Consider the following 17,700-nt stretch of genomic DNA (forward strand, 5'->3'; position numbering starts at 1 on the left):
CTAGGACACTTCAGAAGTATTCTCTCCCTGGAGAGTCCCCACTCCCACCAGGAGGGAAAGGGAGTGTGGCGGAAGATGAGCTGGTTAGACTTTACCCTCCCGGCAAGTCTCATCCCTGCTGCTCTCCCACACCTGGGTGATACTCCACAGACAATAGCCACTTTTCAGTTCTTCAAATACCAAGTACCAAACACCAAATTCTTCCCCACAGGGCTTCTGCGCATGCAGTTCCCATGGCCTGGAAAGGTTTCCCCACCTCTCTTCATTTTGTTTATTCCTACTCATCATTCAGGGGTCAGCTTAAATGTCACTTCCTCCAGGAAGACTTCCCTGACTCCCCCGACATGCTTGAGGACCCCCCCCCAACAGAACATTCTATATATTCTCTTCTTGGTACATACCACAACTTGCAAGTGTGTACTTGTGTGACCACTTGCTCAGGATCAGTCTTACCCAGTAGCCCGAGAGTGGAGCTACTGTCTGTTTTGTTGAGTATCTTCCTGCCAGCCCTGAGTGGTGCTTAGCTCCACAACCAGGACAACCGAGGCCTGCTCAACACAAGTCTCTGAAGGGATGAGCGTGGTCGTTCAGGAGTTTGAAGTTCATCCCAGAACGTGAGGTCAACGAGACATGCGGCAGACAGGCCGGTCTGAAGCCATAGGGTGTGGGGAAGACACGAGGTGGACTTGAGCAAAGGCAGAGGCAGCGAGACAGGAGACCAGGGCAAATCCCCAGGTTGGCAGGGAAGGGCTGATGGGATGAGGAACAAAGGGGAGGCATCAAGAACCACTTGTATGTTCTCATCTCGGTAAAGGGAGCATGGTAGTACTCCCGCCTGAGAAAGGGGTCAAAGTCGATAAGGCCCCGACCCCTCCCCTCCCAGCCTATCTCCCTCTGTCAGGGGCCTGGACTCTGTCCCCAGCACCAGACGGAAGCCACACAGCTCAGCAGCACAGCCTCTTTTTATTAACCACCCTCCCTGGTACGAATGTGCACAAGTAGAAAAGAAACAGTAAAATACCCTGGTGGGGAGGGCAGCGCAGGGGGCTCCTGAGGTTAGGCCAGGTGGCCAGATTCCAGCTCCTTTTCCTTCTGTGCGATGACTCCCCTCACATCCCCCATCCCTCGGCTGAAATCCAACATCAGGAGGCTATGTAGCCCTGCTGACTGGACCGTCCTAACCTTGGCAGGGATGGGTGCTGGAAGGGCCTGGGGCCGTGCAGGGGCTGAGAGGAAACAGCAGTGTGGGTCTGGCCCTAGGGGCTCAGGGTGGGGGGATGTGAGGAAAGGCGGTCATCCCGTCTGGGAACTGAGCAGAAGCCTATCTGGCTGCCAGCCAGCCTCTGCTTCTGTGATCTCATCGCCCTGAGTGGTGGGCTGCTGTGTGGGGGTCCCCCGCTCACCTTTGCTACAGAGGTTTAGGGCAGGAGGGGCCGAGGAAATGCTGGGAGTTCCAGGTGGAGGAAGCTCGATTCAATGCCTGGGACTGGTCAAAGTGAAGAGCCAAAGAGGGAAAAATGGGAATGCAGACCAGGACAGTGTCCCTCCTCATCCTACCTGGGACACAATCCATGTGTGACCTCAGTGTGACTGATAGGCCACTGAGGCCACGCCTGGTGGACCCCTGGAGTGGCGGAAACTGACAAGAGGTTTGGCACACCCCCTACTACCCCCAGGCTTATGTAAGCAGGAGAGACTGAGCTAGAAAAATGGGGTAGGGGGTGAAGAAACCACGCAGGGAGGGAGCAGACAAGATCTGGACTGGAAGGGAAACTTCCAGACTGGCGCGACTACACTCAAATGTTGCCTAGTCAGTGACAACTCAGCTGCTCTTCTCTGTGGGCTACCCCGCTAGGGCTGACAGGGGAGAAGTGACTGGAGGGCAGGCAGAAGAGAAGCAGTCATTGAAAGAGAAGCTATCAGAGAGGCTCGCCTTGACCCTGACTAGCCCAGCCTGAATGGGTTTGGAAGGTTCCCAGCCTTCTCTATCACCCGCCCTGTGCCTCTGAAACGAGGGGCCCACCTGAAATCAGAGAGAGAAAAGCAGACATCCTGCCAGGGGAAAAGCTAACTGAGGGGTACTCACAGCACCGTGGCGGCACGGCGCGGCCCCGGCCTCTGGTTCGGAGCCAGGCTGGCACCATTTGTAAACATTAGACTTGATGATGTCTGGCGATGGAGGAAGACAGGGATGCCTGGACCCTCAGGTTTGGGGAAAGAGGCCCCAGGATGGGGTGGACAAGGCATGACTCTATCTACCTCTGTGCATCTGTATGACTTTTGTGCTACCTTTGGAAGTCGCCAGATCCCAGAGAAGCCACTGCGGGCCAAGCAGCTGACAATCTGGAGCAGGGGCTGAGTCCCGGGGTAGTGAGCGCAGCTCTTGCTCGGGACAGGCTGCTCTGTGGAGGATGGCGGTGGCCCTTTGCCCGCACTCTTTCTCCAAAGGAGAGTCAGGCTGGGTTCTTTTTTTTGGAGGTGTTCCGACCCTCTTCACCCATGTTCTTCAGGCATGGAGAAGGGGAAAGTTGGAGGACGGGGACGGTTCTTCCGTGACACAAGACCTCCTCCCCCCATCCTCGCACTGCTGGGACTGGAGAGCAGGAGGGGAGCCGGGTTTGAGCTGTCCAGAGGTGTGAGGCCTGATTTCACTCCACAACTGTCCCTGCAAAAGGATGTCCTGACGTCATCCCATCAGTAAAGGGGAATGATGCTGGACTCAGGGTGGCCCCGCAGCTCGAAGGGATGGGTTCCTGGGTCCAGTGGCAAAGGCCATGTGTTACCTGGGAGGCAGTGGTTATGCCAAGAGATCCACAAAGATGGCATTGGCTGTGGTCTGGCCGAAGATGAAGGCTCCCAGGGTGACCAAGAGGACACCATAACTGACCAGCGCCCACCAGCTGTAGGGCAGAGGGAGAGAGGGGCCTAGTCAGTCAACCCACCCTTGAGTTTGCAGACTTTATATAAATATATATATCACTTAATTACTGTAATTACTTATACCACTTTGCCCGTGAGGAGCACGTCCTACTTCTTCTTCTTTTTTTTTTTTTAAAGATATTTGACAGAGAGAGAGACAGCCAGCGAGAGAGGGAACAGAAGCAGGGGGAGTGGGAGAGGAAGAAGCAGGCTCAGAGCGGAGGAGCCTGATGTGGGGCTCGATCCCATAACGCCGGGATCACGCCCTGAGCCAAAGGCAGACGCTTAACCGCTGTGCCACCCAGGTGCCCCAGAGCACGTCCTACTTCTAAATGACTTTTCAAACAAAGGTATGTGGGGCCAGGTGTATGATCCCTAGACCATGGGCCAGGAGATCAAGACCTAATGGGATTCACTGACTGGTCACAACAAGCCAAGGGCAGAACCAGGATTAGAATGCATGTGTCCTGATGGAAATATGTTCAAGAAAAAGCAGTTCACATGGAGTGTGATCCACTCCATTCATACACACAAAAAAGCAGACACCTGCAAATCTACGTATCAAAAATAGCAACAGGGCATTAAGAGAGTACAACAGGGTACTGAGATTAAGGGTGATTTTAATTTTCTTCTTTAGACTTATATTTTTAAAGTTTTCTATAATGAATATTACTCAATTTTTTTAAAAAAAGCTTGCAACCTGTTTTCAACCTCTGTACTATTCAAAGAAACGTGGATATTAAAACAATGTCGTGTTTTTCATCTATCAAACTAACAGAAATTTAAAAGGCTGTTCCATACAATACTGGCAGAGCTGTGGAGAGGAGGACACTGTCACTCTCTGTTACTAGGACTCTGACTGGTACTGCCTTTCTAGAGGGAAATTTGAACCCATGTGCAAAAGTAAAAACGAGCATGTCCCAGGATCCAGCAATTTCCTTCTAAGAATTGATCCTATCAAGATTCTCAAAACAGGTGTGCCAAGATGTCCATGTATAAGAGTATTCATGCATTCATAAGACAGAACACTCTGCAGCCCTCAAAAAAGGGAAGAAGTGAACAGATCTTCTTGTGCTGACACAGAGATCTCTAAGACACATGGTTAAGTGAAAGCAAGCAAGCTGTAAAAACGTCTGGCATGAAGCCATTTTTGGAAAACCCAAACTAGACACAGAGCCTCACAGGCTTGTGCATACACATAGTGCATACATATACATGCTTCATGCACACAGAGCTCTCTCAGGAGGAGGGACTGGTGGGGAGTGGGCTGCAGGGGCAAGAGGGCCTTCCACGTTTTTCTGTGAAGTCCTTCAGTAGCATTGGAGCTGTTACAACCAGCATGTACCACCCATTTAAAAAGGGAGTCAGACAACTCCTATGTTTTTCAAGTACACAAGTCTCTTGATCCCTGTTTTCAGCCCCTCATGCCCCCGCCAGACCATCCCTCATCCAGCACTTCCCTGACACGACCCCTCTGCCCTGCTTTACCTGGCCGGCTTGACTTCTTCCATCTCAGAGAGTTTGGCTTGAATGAGGCACAGCCCTGGAAGAGAAGAGGTGGCCCCCAGAGCTCAGGTGGGCTCCTTCACTCAGGCCCACCCTCCCCCTTTACCAAGAGGTTGTGGCGGTGAGTGGAGAAAGGCCTGTGTGTACTCTTCCAGATACTGTGTCTCTGCCCCTACTCCAGCACTTGACAGGCACCCCCCTGGTGACAGGCACCCCCCCCGAGCTGCACGTGAGCCTCAGAGCTCACGAGGTGGCAACGGAAGGTGATTCAGCAGCAGCCCCCACCTCACCCAGGACCCTTCCCAGTGTCCTTCTGAGTCGGTGTGAGCCGCCACTGCTCCAAGCAGCGTGGCAAGGGCTTTTAAGCTGGTCTCCCGGGGAGGAATAAGCTGGGTACAGGCAGAACTCGTGGGCACATGGGACCATTTCCCCGGGGATCTGGCAGCAGACTTGTGTCTGAAGTCCCGACCTCTGCATCGGGGTGCTGCCACCAGACCCCATCACCCTCCGCGCTATCATGGGCAGAACAGGCCCGACCCCTCACCAGGCAACAATAGATGTGTGAACGAAGTTAAGAGTGCAGGCTGTGCACCCAGGCAGACCTGGGTCAGAAAAGCTGCTACAAAATAGCTGAGTCTGTTAACTTCCTCCCATCTCCTCATCAAAGTGGAGATACCATCTGTACCTTCTTTTCAGGAGGGGCAGGGGTTAGCACAGAGCCTGAGGTGGATGGTTGAGAAACACCGGCAGGAGAGCAAGGGAGGAGCTGAGCCCGGAAGACCCTGGGAGCCACTGCTGCGGGGGGTGCTGAGGGTCCCCACCTGGGAAGACAAAGATGAAGCAGGCGGCCAGGCCTCCAATGACCGAGATGACCTTGCCGATGTCAGGGATGAAGAGTGCCAGCAGCAGGGTGAGCAGGAACCAGACGAGGGTCTGCAGCACACGCCGCCGCCGCTCCCGCCCCACGTCCTCCTCCACCGGCATCCCCTGGTAGCGCAGCCACAGGCCTTCGACCACCGCCCTGCCCACAGACGGTGGCTCAGAGGCCCCTGCTCCAGTTCCCGGAGCCAGACCTCTGAGTAGGTAGACGGGGGGGATGGCCCTAAGCTCTGAACCTGTCTCCCATTCTGGGAAATGGGCCTAGCAGTACTCCTCTTGTGGTTGCCATGGGGACTGGACGGGATGGTGGATGTGACACGCTTAGCTTGGCCTGGCCCAGGCTGTGCTCACCCCCTGGGAACTGATACTGTTATTCTCCTTGGGTACCTACAAGGCTAGGTGTTCAGGAAAGAATCCGGACCACAGCTTCTTAGAGGACTCACAGAAGGTCAAAAGACCATATTCAAAGGGCTTTCAAAAAGGGAGGAGCCTGGGGCCGGGAGGGAGCACTCCCATGGGATAGGGAGGGGGCTCACCGCCCACAGAAGTGCAGGATGGGGTAGGAGGTGAGCACGCTCAGGATGATGAAGGCGCGGGCAATGGCCACAGCCATGTCCTCGGAAGGGTAGGACAGGAGCACGTCGGGGTCCACGGCAGCTCCAAAGGTCAGGAAGCCACAGATGCCTGAGGACAGGGACAAGAGGGCTGGGCAGGGGCGATCCTGGGAGGGTAAGGGGATGGAACGTTTATTCCTGGGGGAAACATCAGACAGGGAGGGCGCTGGAGCAGCTCTGGAGGCTAAGAGGGTGTTGGGCTGGGACCCGAGGCCTTCCCCCTGACTTCTCCCATCCTATCCCCACTGCCACCTTTGTCATCTTCAGCTCACCCAGCACATTCCTGTGTCAGAGCGTCTGCACGAACTTTCTGTCTGCCCAGCCCTTCACATCCCCATCCCCTCACCATTCAGGTCACAGCTCAGATGTCCGCTCCTCAGAGAACACGTCCACCCTGCCCACCCACAATAACCACTACCCCCCAGGCGCTCGCTCACGTCACCCTGCTCTATTCTCCTCAGAGCACTCCTCTCTACTTTTTTTCGAACACTTGTTCACTGTGTGTCTCCCCAGCCAGAACACCAACCCCAGGAGGACAGGGACTCTGCCTATTTGGCTCTCTTGTTCCTTGCTTTGTCTTCAGGGGGAGAATAGTGCTGTCCCCATAACACCTGTGGAAGGAATCAAAGGGCCTGGTCTTCCTGGTCTTCCAGTCCGACTCCGTCATCCATTCCCCACAGGGTGCCCATAACCATTTTTTGCCCAGACATGCCCCTGCTTGAAATGCTTCCTCTCTGGCTCCCAACCGTCCACAGGCCCAACGGGCCCTATCTGTTCCCTGTTTGGCTTCATTGCCTGCCACCTGTCTCCAACTCATTCCACTCCAGACCTTTCTGTCCCTGCCTCAGGGGCCTGGCATTTTCTGCCTCTCTGTCTGGAGAGCTCTTCTCCCAGCCCTTCAGATTCTGGCTCCTTCTCATCACTGGGGTCCCCCCAGATGCCACCCCCTCAGAGAGGAGCCTTCTGTGAACCACCCCCTTTCTGTGAACCATGGCGGGTGTCCTCACCTCTCCCAGTCCCATTCACATCTCCCCTGTTTGACTGTCATGGTGGCACCCGTCACTGTCTGGAATGCCTTACTGATTCCTGATTTACTCTGTGACTCTCTCTGGCTAGACTGTCAATTCCACGAGAGCAGGACCATGGCTGTCAGTCTTCATGGCATCCCCCATGCTGGGAACAGTTCCTGGCACTTACTAGGCACTGACTGAGACCTGCTGAACGAATGGATAAATACAGCTCTCTCATTTGGACGGGAGGAAGCCCAAGGCAGCCCAGGTTCAAGCCAATGCCTACAGAAGTGTTTGATATGCTGGGAGTGCAGGGCTGTCCCCAGGAGAGCTGGGCCAGAGGACTTGGAGATGAAGAGGGAAATTGGGAGCACTCCAAGGCCAGCCCTCGGCGGGGAGCACTCACCCGTGCCCATGTAGACAGCGAGGGCAATGACCATGGCGGCTGTCACCACCCCACCCCACGTCTTCACCTTGGGCCGCCGCATGCTGTTGAAGACGGGCACGCTGCTCACGTGGCACTGTTAGGGTGAAGGTCACAGTTATGGGGAGAAGTGACCCCTTCCCCCGTTTCCAGAGGGTGGTACTTTGGGGACAAAAGACATGGGGACAAGGGACAAGTCCTAGGGCCCCGGCTCTGTCTTTCCTCCCAGGATGTCCCCATCCTCCCTGTACGTGGGTTCCAGCCCGGGGTGGGGAGCGAGCTGAGAGGACGACAGGAACCTTGCAACCGGCACCTGAAATCCGAAGCAGATGGTGGGCATAGCATTGAACACGGCCACCCAGGAAGCTGGCCTGTGGACAAACACACAAGAATCTGCTGCCCGTGTACCCCACAGAGCCACCGACCACCCCCAAGCCCTTCCTCTTCACTCAGCCCACCATGACCCTCTCCCACCACTATTCTGCACATTCAACCCCCTAACTCTGGAGACAGGGAGAGGGCACGTCTCCATTTCACAGGTCAGTAAACCGAGGCTCTGGAAGACCCTCCTGGGACCAAAATCCCGACTTTCTGGCTCCTGCACTGGAGCTTTTGCTTTCTTTTCTTTCTCTTTCAAAAACAGGAAACTTTTTTTTTTTTTTAATGACAAAAACAGATACAGAAATTACAGATGAGCACAAGTGGCAAAAATGTGCAAATCCACACTGGTAGTCTCCATAACCAGAGGCCTCGTCTCATGATGGCTCATTTGTGGGGTACTGGTGGCAAAGTCTCCCCGTCTCTGGTTCTCACTCTTCCCTCCAATAAGAAGAGATAAGGACTTCCTGCCTCCTTCCTACAATGACTGATAGGTCAAGCTCTGGTGAGCTAATAAGCCTCGAGAAGGGCGCCTGTGTGGCCTTTAATGTCTGACCCAGCACCTGCTGGGGCCTAAGTGTTGGCTTCCCCCAGGGGTTCTTACCAACCTGGTCAGGATGTCCCCTGGGGTCATCTCTTTATCTGGCCAGATATATTTGATGATAATGATGGCAGTGACGTACCAGGTGCCCACGACGCTCAAGAAGCTGCCAGAAAGAAAAGATTGGACTTACTCTTCCCCAGCCCCAGCTGCCCTCCTCTGATTCCACCCCAGGGAGGATCCACCCTCAGCTCTAGTGACCACAGTGTCTACTGAATGAATTGGGAGACTATTCCACACAAAGATTAAAAAAAATGCACAAGAAATAAGTTTTAGAGGGGTGCCTGGCTGGCTCAGTCAGAAGAGCGCACGACTCTGGATCCTGGAGTCATGAATTTGAGCCTCACACTGGGTGTAGAAATTAAATAAACTTAAAAAACAAGTAAGTTTTAGAGAAACTGGTCACAGCTTGGAGGGAGCTGGACCCCAAGAGGGGGCCAAACTGACATTTCTGATCATTAGGAAATGCACTGGTTCAGCTCCATGGCTCAGAGGTCTGGGCTTCAAAGCACATCTGTTATTTCCATCAATGCAGCCCCTGCTCGCTGACAGCTGCGAGCAGAGCCCTTGAGAACCAGGGGATGCTGAAGGTAAAAGGGCTGAAGATTCAAATACTGGGATGTCAACATGAAAATGGACCTTGGAGACAGCTGAGTGTGACCCTCTCAATTACGGGTTGCGGGAAAGAGCTCAGAATCATACAGCTATTCAGACCCTGAGTCAGGAAGCCAGTCCGCTCCCTTCATACCAAGCTGCAAGGAACACGGGGCCAGGCTTGACAATTCCAAAATGATCCAAAATCCACTCTCCCCAGGAAAACCACAGCCCTGGCCAGGAAGCTGCCTTCACATTCCTTTTTTTTTTTTTTTAAATTTATTTATTTACGTAACAGAGAGAGAGCCAGCGAGAGAGGGAACATAGAAGGGGAGTGGGAGAGGAAGAATCAGGCTCCCAGCGGAGAAGCCCGATGTGGGACTCGATCCCGGAACGCCAGGATCACGCCCTGAGCCGAAGGCAGATGCTCAACGACTGCGCTACCCAGGCGCCCCTGCCTTTACATTCCTGATTATCACCTGTCCCTTCTTTGACAAGGACATTTGGAGCTGAGTCTCTCATTGATGCAAAGGGCCACTGTCTTCCTTGTTGCTGACACCAAAGGAATCCTTAGGCTGGAAGCCTTGAAAGCCCTGTCCACCCTGCTTTGCCCACTCTTGCTGCCCCAGAAGGAGAGGGCTTCTCCAGCAGTGCCTGGGTCTCTAGCTGCCTGTGATTCCATCTGGCCTGGGCTGGGGTGGGGCCTCCGAACCTGGCATACTTCTGGAAGCCGATCTCTCTGGGGATGGATAGGGGCAGGATGAAGAGGAAGGCAGTGAGGCTGATGGTGAACTTTCGGTCTGTGTACCAGGGGCTGCCGCTGGCCCCCTCAGGCTCCTTGGCCATCACAGCTATAACTGCACAGGAAGGAAGGAGGGAATGTCACGCGAGGCTCCTGCAGGCTGCAGCCCTCCTTCTCTGGTGAGCCTCAGGGCCTCCATCAGTGTAACTGAGTGGGGAGGATTCGCAGAAGAATGCCGGTCCCAGGCTAGGCCCTGGGCAGGTGTTCATGCCCATTCCCTCCCCCCGGAGATCCCCAGGGGTGAGGGGGAGGGATGCAGTAGGTCTTGAAGGGGAGCCTCACTCTTGTCTTGCTGGTCCCCGATGATGATGAGGAAGGCGATGCAGGTGCCGAAGGTGTAAATGGCAATGGTCACCTCACAAAGCACTCCCGTCAGCTTGCCACACACGGCCCACACCACCTCCTGGTAGGTCCTCTCATTGCTGGCCTGGGAGCAGTAGGCCAGGATGACGAGGCCGCTGATGATGAAGACCAGCATGCCCTGCAGGCAGGACAGAGCCAGACAGTGTGGGGAAGGCCTGGCACCAAAGGGCAGCCTGGTCTTGCTCAGCATTTACTAGGCCAATGCCCGAAGCCAGTCTGGTAAATGAGTCTCATCTTGGTGGCAGCTTTACCAGATTGCTGGAGGCTGTCGAGTTGAGGTTTTTCTCTCAAAACAGAAGATGTTTTGTGGAAAATTTCAAACATACACAAGAGTAGACAGAATGGTATCATGAACCCCCATTCACCCATCACTTGGCTTCAAAAAATAATTCATGGTCCATCTTGTTTCCGATATTCTCCCTCCCACTCTGGATTATTTGGAAGGAAATACAGGCTATCAAGTTATTTCACCAGTAAATAATTCAGCATGTAGTTCTAAAAGATAAGGGCCCATTTTTCAGACATAAACTACAAAATTATTAATTATGCAGTTGATGTACAAACTTCCCTGATTGCTGGGAAGCCTTCTGAAGCCTCCTCTGGGCTCCGAGGAAAGAATGCTGGAATAGATTAGTAATGTCTGCCAAGTGTGAGGGTGGGGACAGTGGTCGCATGTGTCACGTACTATCCCGAACGCAAAACATCTCTTCTGAGGTAAAGAGCCCAGACCCAGCACCTGAACTGCATCTCCGCCCTAGTGGCCACACACTCACCATCTGCAGGGCCACGCCGGCTGCCACGCCCCCCGCAGTGCTGAAGGCTGCAGGGAAGTTGAGCAGCCCCGCTCCTAGGCAGGCATTGACGACGATGAAGATGGCCCCGATGGTGGAAGTGGTGCCTGTGCCCAGACCCTCAGGAGAGGCTTCCCCTTCACTCTTGGGGGCTGTGTCCACACAGGGACTCTGCAGCAGACGGGCCCGCTCCCCGGAGTCCGTGCTGGAGCCCCACTCGCCAAGGTCACTGTTGATGCTGACCTGGGCCATGGCCCCGGGAGCCCTCTTCCTGTGGGGTCTGCAGATTCAGCCTCACAATCACATCCCCTGGGCAGCTGACGAACACCTTCAGCTGGAGGGGAGCACCAGCCTGTTTCGGACTATTATCCCAGGAGGCCTGTGAGCTCCGGCTCCTCTCAACCTAGATGGGAGAGACACGTACTACTGTTATCCTGACATGGGCACAGAAAGCTGAAACAACATTCTGAAGGTCAGAGGGCTGAGATTCAAACCCAGGTGAGCCTCTGTACAGAATACTGACTTGGGTACCACAGCATAGGGTGGCAGAGACAGAAATACATCCGACGCAGATCTTGCTTGCTTCAGGCTTACAGACCCTCAGGATCAATAAGACAAACATAAAACAGAAGAGTACTAACACATCAGCACTACAGAGAGGCTCCACGTTGGGCAGGAGTATCACGGACATACCTTATCTCATTCAGTCCTTACCACAGTGGTCATAAAGTTCAGAGAGATCCTATCACCGACCCAAGATTATACATTAGCAAGAAGGAGAACAGGATTTGGATCTAAATCTACTTGGCTTCCCAGCCTATTTCTACACCACAGGGTTGCAAGAGCAGCCCTCACCTAGAACTGGGGATATTTCAATGTATTACAGTCCCACATACCTCCCTCTGGCCCTGAGTCTAAATTCTTCGTAGCTTTCAAACCCTTCAAAATTCAAGGCTAATTCTCACTCTTCTCCTGAGAGACTGACCTAACCATTGCCCATCAGAGAGGCATCCCTCTGATGCACTCAGTACACTGGTGGGGGGGGCATTAGAATGGCTCATGAGACCCCCTAGGTAGTCGGATGCTTCTCATTTCTCCTTCTGGTGCTGGCTGAACAAAGGTAGGAATTGTACACTCCTGAGAGGTTAAAGGAAGAATGTGGATGCTCTCAGGCAACCGTCACCAAGCATGCAACCAAGGGACCCAGCTCCAGAGGAAATCTGTTTGCCGGCTCCAAGTCCAGAAAGATCAGTCAGATACCACAGGGCTTCCTCTTATGCAACTGTTAGCCAACCGGTAACTCAGCAAAGAATCAAAGCTGTGAGGAGTGGAGGCAGAGTTTGGGGCTCCCAGCTTTCCGGCATAGCTCGAGAGAGAGCCATGCGAAGTCAGCACTCCCAGAGCTGTGAGACCTCCTCTTCCACCCTGCTTACGTCTCAGACACAGAGGTCTCGGACACAGTCCAAGATCTCTCAGCTCTCCTTCCCTCACAGGTCCTCAGCTCCACAACCCCCAGCTTACCTGCTATTTCCACCTGACGGTTGCAGGTGGAGGATGTGTTGCTCCTTATAGCTCTTTCTCCCTGAAGAGCTGGGATCTGATTTTCCTCACTTTCCTCTCCGTCCCCAATTTCTTCTTTCTCAAAACTTCACCTAAAATCGGCTGTCAGCAGAGAGAAGAGTTTGAGGTGGTTCTGTGCTGGTCAGCAGAGTGAGGGGAAGTGAGCAGCTCTGACGCTAACTCACAGAACGGAGCACCAGATCAGTCAGGGGAACAGGCCCAGGGAAGAGAAAAGGCTAGAGCAATGTCACAGTAGGTAGTTGGCAGAACCAGAACTAGAAGCCTGATGTCCACCGGCTCAGGCCAGAGCTGTAACCACTGCCGTGGGCCCCCTCCCATTCCAATCGGAGGGGGTTCCCAGTCCAGCCTGGAGCTGGATCCCAGAAATGCGCAGGGTGGGCTGCACTGGGAAATGGGCCAGGGCGCACCCGGAGCAGAGGGGAGGATTCCCAGGCCCGAAGCAAGGCGAGAGGGCTGCTGTGAGGTAAGCTAGGGAGGCGCTCCGGGACTCGATCCGGGCCTAGCACCAGGTGGAGACAGTCGGGGCTACGACGCGGCAAAGCCGACCCAACTGAGGCCGGGCGGGGGGCCGAGGATGCCGGGCTTCGGAGCTCTGCAAGGAGTGGGCAGGACTCTGCCGCAGCGGGCCGCAGCGGGGGGGCCCCGGGGGCCCCCGGGACTTAACGCTTCCACCCTCCACAGCCCCCACCTCCTGCCACCTACCTATGGTGCTTCACTCCGAAGCCGGCTGCAGGGACACGTGAGCCGCGGTCATATGACCGCCTGGGCTCCAGCGGGCCGCGGGAGACGCTGGGAGTTGTAGTTTTCCGCAGGCTTTAGTCTTGGATGGCAGCAGCTCCCTGAATCCTCAGCCCCACAACATTGACCCTCTCGGCGCTCAGCTCACCATGCTTATCCTGTTAGTTTTAATCCTGGTCTCTCGGCCAAGCCAAACACTCCTCCTTCCTCCTAGGAAGAGCAAGGTGTCTTTGGTGTCTTTGCCAGTCCCATGAAGCAAGCAAGCCTCTTTGGCCTCCTTATCCTCCTTTGTCTCCCTCCTTGCGTTCAGGTCCGCGACTAGTGACCCCGTGGTTTCTTTCACCCAGGACAGTGAGGGACACTTTTACCTCCTTGTGCTATGCGGTCTTTCCTACCAGAGGACTGGTCTGAGTATTGTTGACGGCCATAACCCCAGGGCCTAGATTTTTTTTTTTTTTAAGATTTTATTTATTTATTTGACACAGAGAGAGTGTGAGAGAGGGAACACAAGCAGGGGGAGTGGAAGAGGGAGAAACAGGCTTTCCGCTGAGCAGGGAGCCCGTCTCAGGGATTGATCCGAGGACATGGGGATCATGACCCCGATGGAAGGGAGATGCTGAACGACTGAGCCACCCAGGGGCCCAGGGCCTAGATTCTAAAAGTTTCTGGGGCATTTAGTTACTCATGTAAATAAACAGCTGAATGGAGGAATGGATGTCCAGAGCCCTGGCTTCTGTTCCTGGCTCTGTGACACTTGCAAGCTGTCCCATAATCTTTGGCATTCCAATGTCCTCGGTCTGTGTCTCCAAGATGCTCTCCACTACACCTACCTGTCCATGCATCAAAGGTCCTCACTGATGAGGGAACACAGGGAATGCCATAGAAACCTGTCATCTTTTTTAACTGAGATTTTTATTGAGATCACTGTAGATTCATGTGCAGTTATAAGAAATACTATGAGGAGCTCCTGTGTACCCTTTACCGTTTCCCTCAATGGTGACAATTTGCAAAACTGCAGTACAATATAACAACCAGAATGTTGACATTGACACAATCCACCGATCATATTCAGATTTCCTCAGTTATATGTAGTCATGTTTAGGCGTGTATTTAGTTCTATGCAATTTAATCACATGTGTAGGGTTTATATACATCCACAGCACATTCAAGGTAGTGAACATTTCCATCACAAGGTTCCCTCCTGTTGCTCTTTTTAACCATACTCTCCTCCCTCCAGCAAGGCCACCTCTTCCATAACACCAGCAACCACTAATCTGTTCTCCATTTCTAAAAGTTTGTCGTTTCAAAAATGTTACATAAGGGGTGCCTGGGTGGCTCAGTTGGTCAAGTGTCTGCCGTTGGCTCAGGTCCTGATCTCAGGGTCCTGGGATCAAGCCCTGCATCAGGTTCCCTGCTCAGCAGGGAGTCTGCTTCTCCTTCTCCTTCTGCCCCTCTCCCCTGCTTGTGCTCTCTCAAATAAATAAAAATCTAAAAAAAAAGTTATATAGGGGCGCCTGGGTGGCTCGGTCATTAAGCGTCTGCCTTTGGCTCAGGGCATGATCCCAGGGTCCTGGGATCGAGCCCCGCATCGGGCTCCTCCACTGGGAGCCTGCTTCTTCCTCTCCCACTCCCCCTGCTTGTGTTCCCTCTCTTGCTGGCTGTCTTTCTCTCTTGTCAGATAAATAAATAAAATCTTTAAAAAAATTTTTTTAAAAAGTTATATAAATGGAATGGAACAGTCTGTACTCAGGATTGGCTTTCTGTGTCTCAGCCTAGAGACACATCCAAGTTGTTGTGTATCAACACGTATGTTTTATTACTGAGTAGCATTCCACTCCACAGTATGTGTATACCAGTTTGTGTAACCAATCACTCGTTGAAGGATAGCTGAGCTATTTGCAAATTTTTGAAACATAAGTAATTTTTTTGGGCTTTATGCATTTTACCATAAAATTCACCCTTTTTATTTTTTAAAAAAAGATTTATTGGGGCACCTGAGTGGCTCAGTCGGTTAAGCATCTGCTTTCGACTCAGGTCATGATCCCAAGGTCCTGTGTCCGGGCTCCCTACTCCATGGGGAAACTACTTCTCCCTCTGCCCCTCCTCCCACTTGTTCTTTCTCTCTCTAATAATAAATAAAATCTTTAAAAAAAATAAAAAAGATTTATTTATTTTAGAGGGAGAGAAACAGAAAAAGTGAGCTGGGGGGAAGGGCTAAGGGAGGCACCCCATGTGGGGCTCCATCCTAAGACCCTGAGATCATAACCTGAGCCAAAATCAAGAGTTGGATGCTTAACCAACTCAGCCACCCAGGTACCCCCAAATTCACTCTTTTTAAAGTGTCCAGTACAGTGGTTTTTAGTATATTCAGAGTTTTGCAGCCTACCTAATTTCAGAACACTGCTATCACTCTTCCCAAATCTCTATAACCATGAGCAGTCACTCTCCACTCCTGCTTTCTCTAAGCCCCTGGGAACTACTAATCTACTCGGTGCTTCTATGGAGTTGCTTGTTCTTGACATTTCATAAAAATAGAATCACATGTGACTTCGTGTCACAAGAACATCCAGCTCAGATTGATATATGTGACATTCTCATCACATATAATATTTTGTCTTCTACTGTTTTCAAGGTTCATCCATGTTGGAGCGTATATTAGTACTTCATTCTTTTTTATTGCTGGTTAATATTCCATTTTGGGCTAGTCCCCATTTCGTTTATTCATTCACCGGTTGACTGGACATTTGTGTTGTTTCCAGATTTTGGCTATTGTGAATAGCAGTGCTATAAACACTCACATACTATTGTGTGGATGTATGTTTTATCTTCAGTATTTACATAGGAGTAGAATTGCTGGGTCAAATAGTAACTGTTCAAACTTTTGAGGAATTGCCAGACTGCTTTCCAAAACAGCTGCACCATTTTACATTCCTATGAGCAGTATATGAGTTCCCAGTTTCTCCACATCCTTGATAATCCTGGTTATCTTCTCTTTTTGCTCATACCCGTCCTAGTGGGTATGAAAGGATTCTCATTGTGGTTTTGATTTGCATTTCCCTGCTGTTAGCAACTTTTCTTTTCTTTTTTTTTTTTTTAAAGATTTTATTTATTTATTCGACAGAGATAGAGACAGCCAGCGAGAGAGGGAACACAAGCAGGGGGAGTGGGAGAGGAAGAAGCAGGCTCATAGCGGAGGAGCCTGATGTGGGGCTCGATCCCATAATGCCGGGATCACGCCCTGAGCCGAAGGCAGACGCCCAACCGCTGTGCCACCCAGGCGCCCCCGTTAGCAACTTTTCAAGTGCTTATTGGCCATTCGTATGTCTTTTCTGGAGAAATGCCTATTCAGACCCTTTTCCCAGTTATTAATCAGGTCGTCTTTGTATTATTGATTTGTACCGGTTCTTTATATATTCTGTATACAAATCCCCTATCAGGTGTGTGATTGGCAGTACTAATCTCAACATTTTTTACAAAATTGTTGTTTTGGAAAAGTTGGTCTTTCAGTTACTGGATATAAAAGTAAACTAGCGGGACACCAGGGTGTCTCAGTTGGTTAAGCCTCTGCCTTCAACTCAGGTCATGATCCCAGGGTCCTGCCTGGGATTGAGTCCTGCATCGGGCTCCTTGCTCAGCAGGGAGCTTGCTTCTCCCTCTGCCTGCTGCTCCCCCTGCTTGTGCTCTCTGACAAATAAATAAAATAAAAAAAGTAAACTAGTAATTTCTAAAAAAAACCCTAAAAAATGAAAAACAAAAATTAAAAAAAAACCCCAAATTCCCAAGCCTGGAAGTAAGGAGTTTAGAAAAATTTTTTCAAGGAGGGATGGCTGGGTGGCTCAGTCGGTTAAGTGTCTGCCTTCAGCTCAGGTCATGATCCCAGGGGTCCTGGGATCGTGTACCATGTCTGGCTCTTTGCTCAGTGGGGTGCCTGCTTCTCCCTCTGCCTACAGCTCCCCCTGCTTGGGCGTGCTCTCTGACAAAGAAAATCTTAAAAAAGATTTTTTTTTTTTTTCCAAGGAGGTTGAATGAGCTGGGCTTTGGTTGTTTAGATGAAAGCCTGAAGCAGTCTAGTCTAATAGTGCCCAATGGCTGCCCATGTGTCAGCTATATATGAATCACCTAGGAAGTTTTTTTTTTTTTTTAAAGATTTTATTTATTTATTTGACAGAGAGAGAGAGAGGAAGAGAGAGAAAGAACAAGCAGGGGGAGTGGCAGACGGGAGAAACAGGCTCCCCGCTGAGCAAGGAGCCTGATGTGGGGCACGATCCCAGGACCCCAGGATCATGACCTGAGCAGAAGGCAGCTGCTTAACCAAGTCACCCAGGCGCCCCAAGGAAGTTTTCTTTTTCTTATTTAAAAAAATAGATTCCCAAGCCTTATTTTAGAAATACTGAGTCAGAATGCCCAAAAGTAAGAACAGGCAACCAATATTTAAAAAATCAACCCACATTTGGGAACTATTATACCTTAAATTATAACAGAACAAAGGCATGACTCTTC

General features: G+C 51.8%; 1 protein-coding gene across 6 annotated transcripts; it reads right to left on the reverse strand.

The window, feature by feature from the left end:
- Positions 1-944: 944 nt before the first annotated feature.
- Positions 945-13,212, reverse strand: SLC38A7 (solute carrier family 38 member 7). 6 transcript variants are annotated; one of them, XM_019796572.2, is made up of 13 exons: positions 13,165-13,212; positions 12,403-12,543; positions 10,864-11,284; positions 10,010-10,208; positions 9,638-9,782; positions 8,339-8,437; positions 7,666-7,723; positions 7,335-7,449; positions 5,841-5,988; positions 5,111-5,246; positions 4,408-4,462; positions 2,784-2,900; positions 945-2,665 (listed from the first exon to the last, which is right to left on the reverse strand). In XM_019796572.2, the coding sequence occupies exons 3-13, from the start codon at positions 11,131-11,133 to the stop codon at positions 2,649-2,651; spliced, it is 1,359 nt and encodes a 452-aa protein (XP_019652131.1). In that variant the 5' UTR covers positions 11,134-11,284; positions 12,403-12,543; positions 13,165-13,212; the 3' UTR covers positions 945-2,648. The 6 variants fall into 6 exon arrangements, 4 of the variants coding, with proteins under 4 accessions (XP_019652131.1, XP_002912324.1, XP_034493949.1 ...); XM_002912278.4 differs by lacking the exon at positions 5,111-5,246 and adding an exon at positions 5,247-5,446; XM_034638058.1 differs by lacking the exons at positions 5,111-5,246; positions 13,165-13,212 and adding exons at positions 5,247-5,446; positions 12,870-13,152.
- Between the last annotated feature and the right edge of the window lie 4,488 nt (positions 13,213-17,700).

The sequence above is a fragment of the Ailuropoda melanoleuca genome, chromosome 12 (genome assembly GCF_002007445.2).
Source record: "Ailuropoda melanoleuca isolate Jingjing chromosome 12, ASM200744v2, whole genome shotgun sequence".
Taxonomy (NCBI): Eukaryota; Metazoa; Chordata; class Mammalia; order Carnivora; family Ursidae; genus Ailuropoda; species Ailuropoda melanoleuca.

Bases quoted from the DNA above. Each gene is read 5' to 3' on its own strand.
- SLC38A7 (XM_002912278.4), bottom strand. From the start codon at position 11,133: ATGGCCCAGGTCAGCATCAACAGTGACCTTGGCGAGTGGGGCTCCAGC. The intron at 10,209-10,863 runs GTGAGTGTGTGG...TCCTGCCTGCAG, and splicing joins CCGGCGTGGCCCTGCAGATG to GGCATGCTGGTCTTCATCAT. The intron at 4,463-5,246 runs GTGGGGACCCTC...CTTCTCTTCCAG, and splicing joins CTTCATCTTTGTCTTCCCAG to GGCTGTGCCTCATTCAAGCC.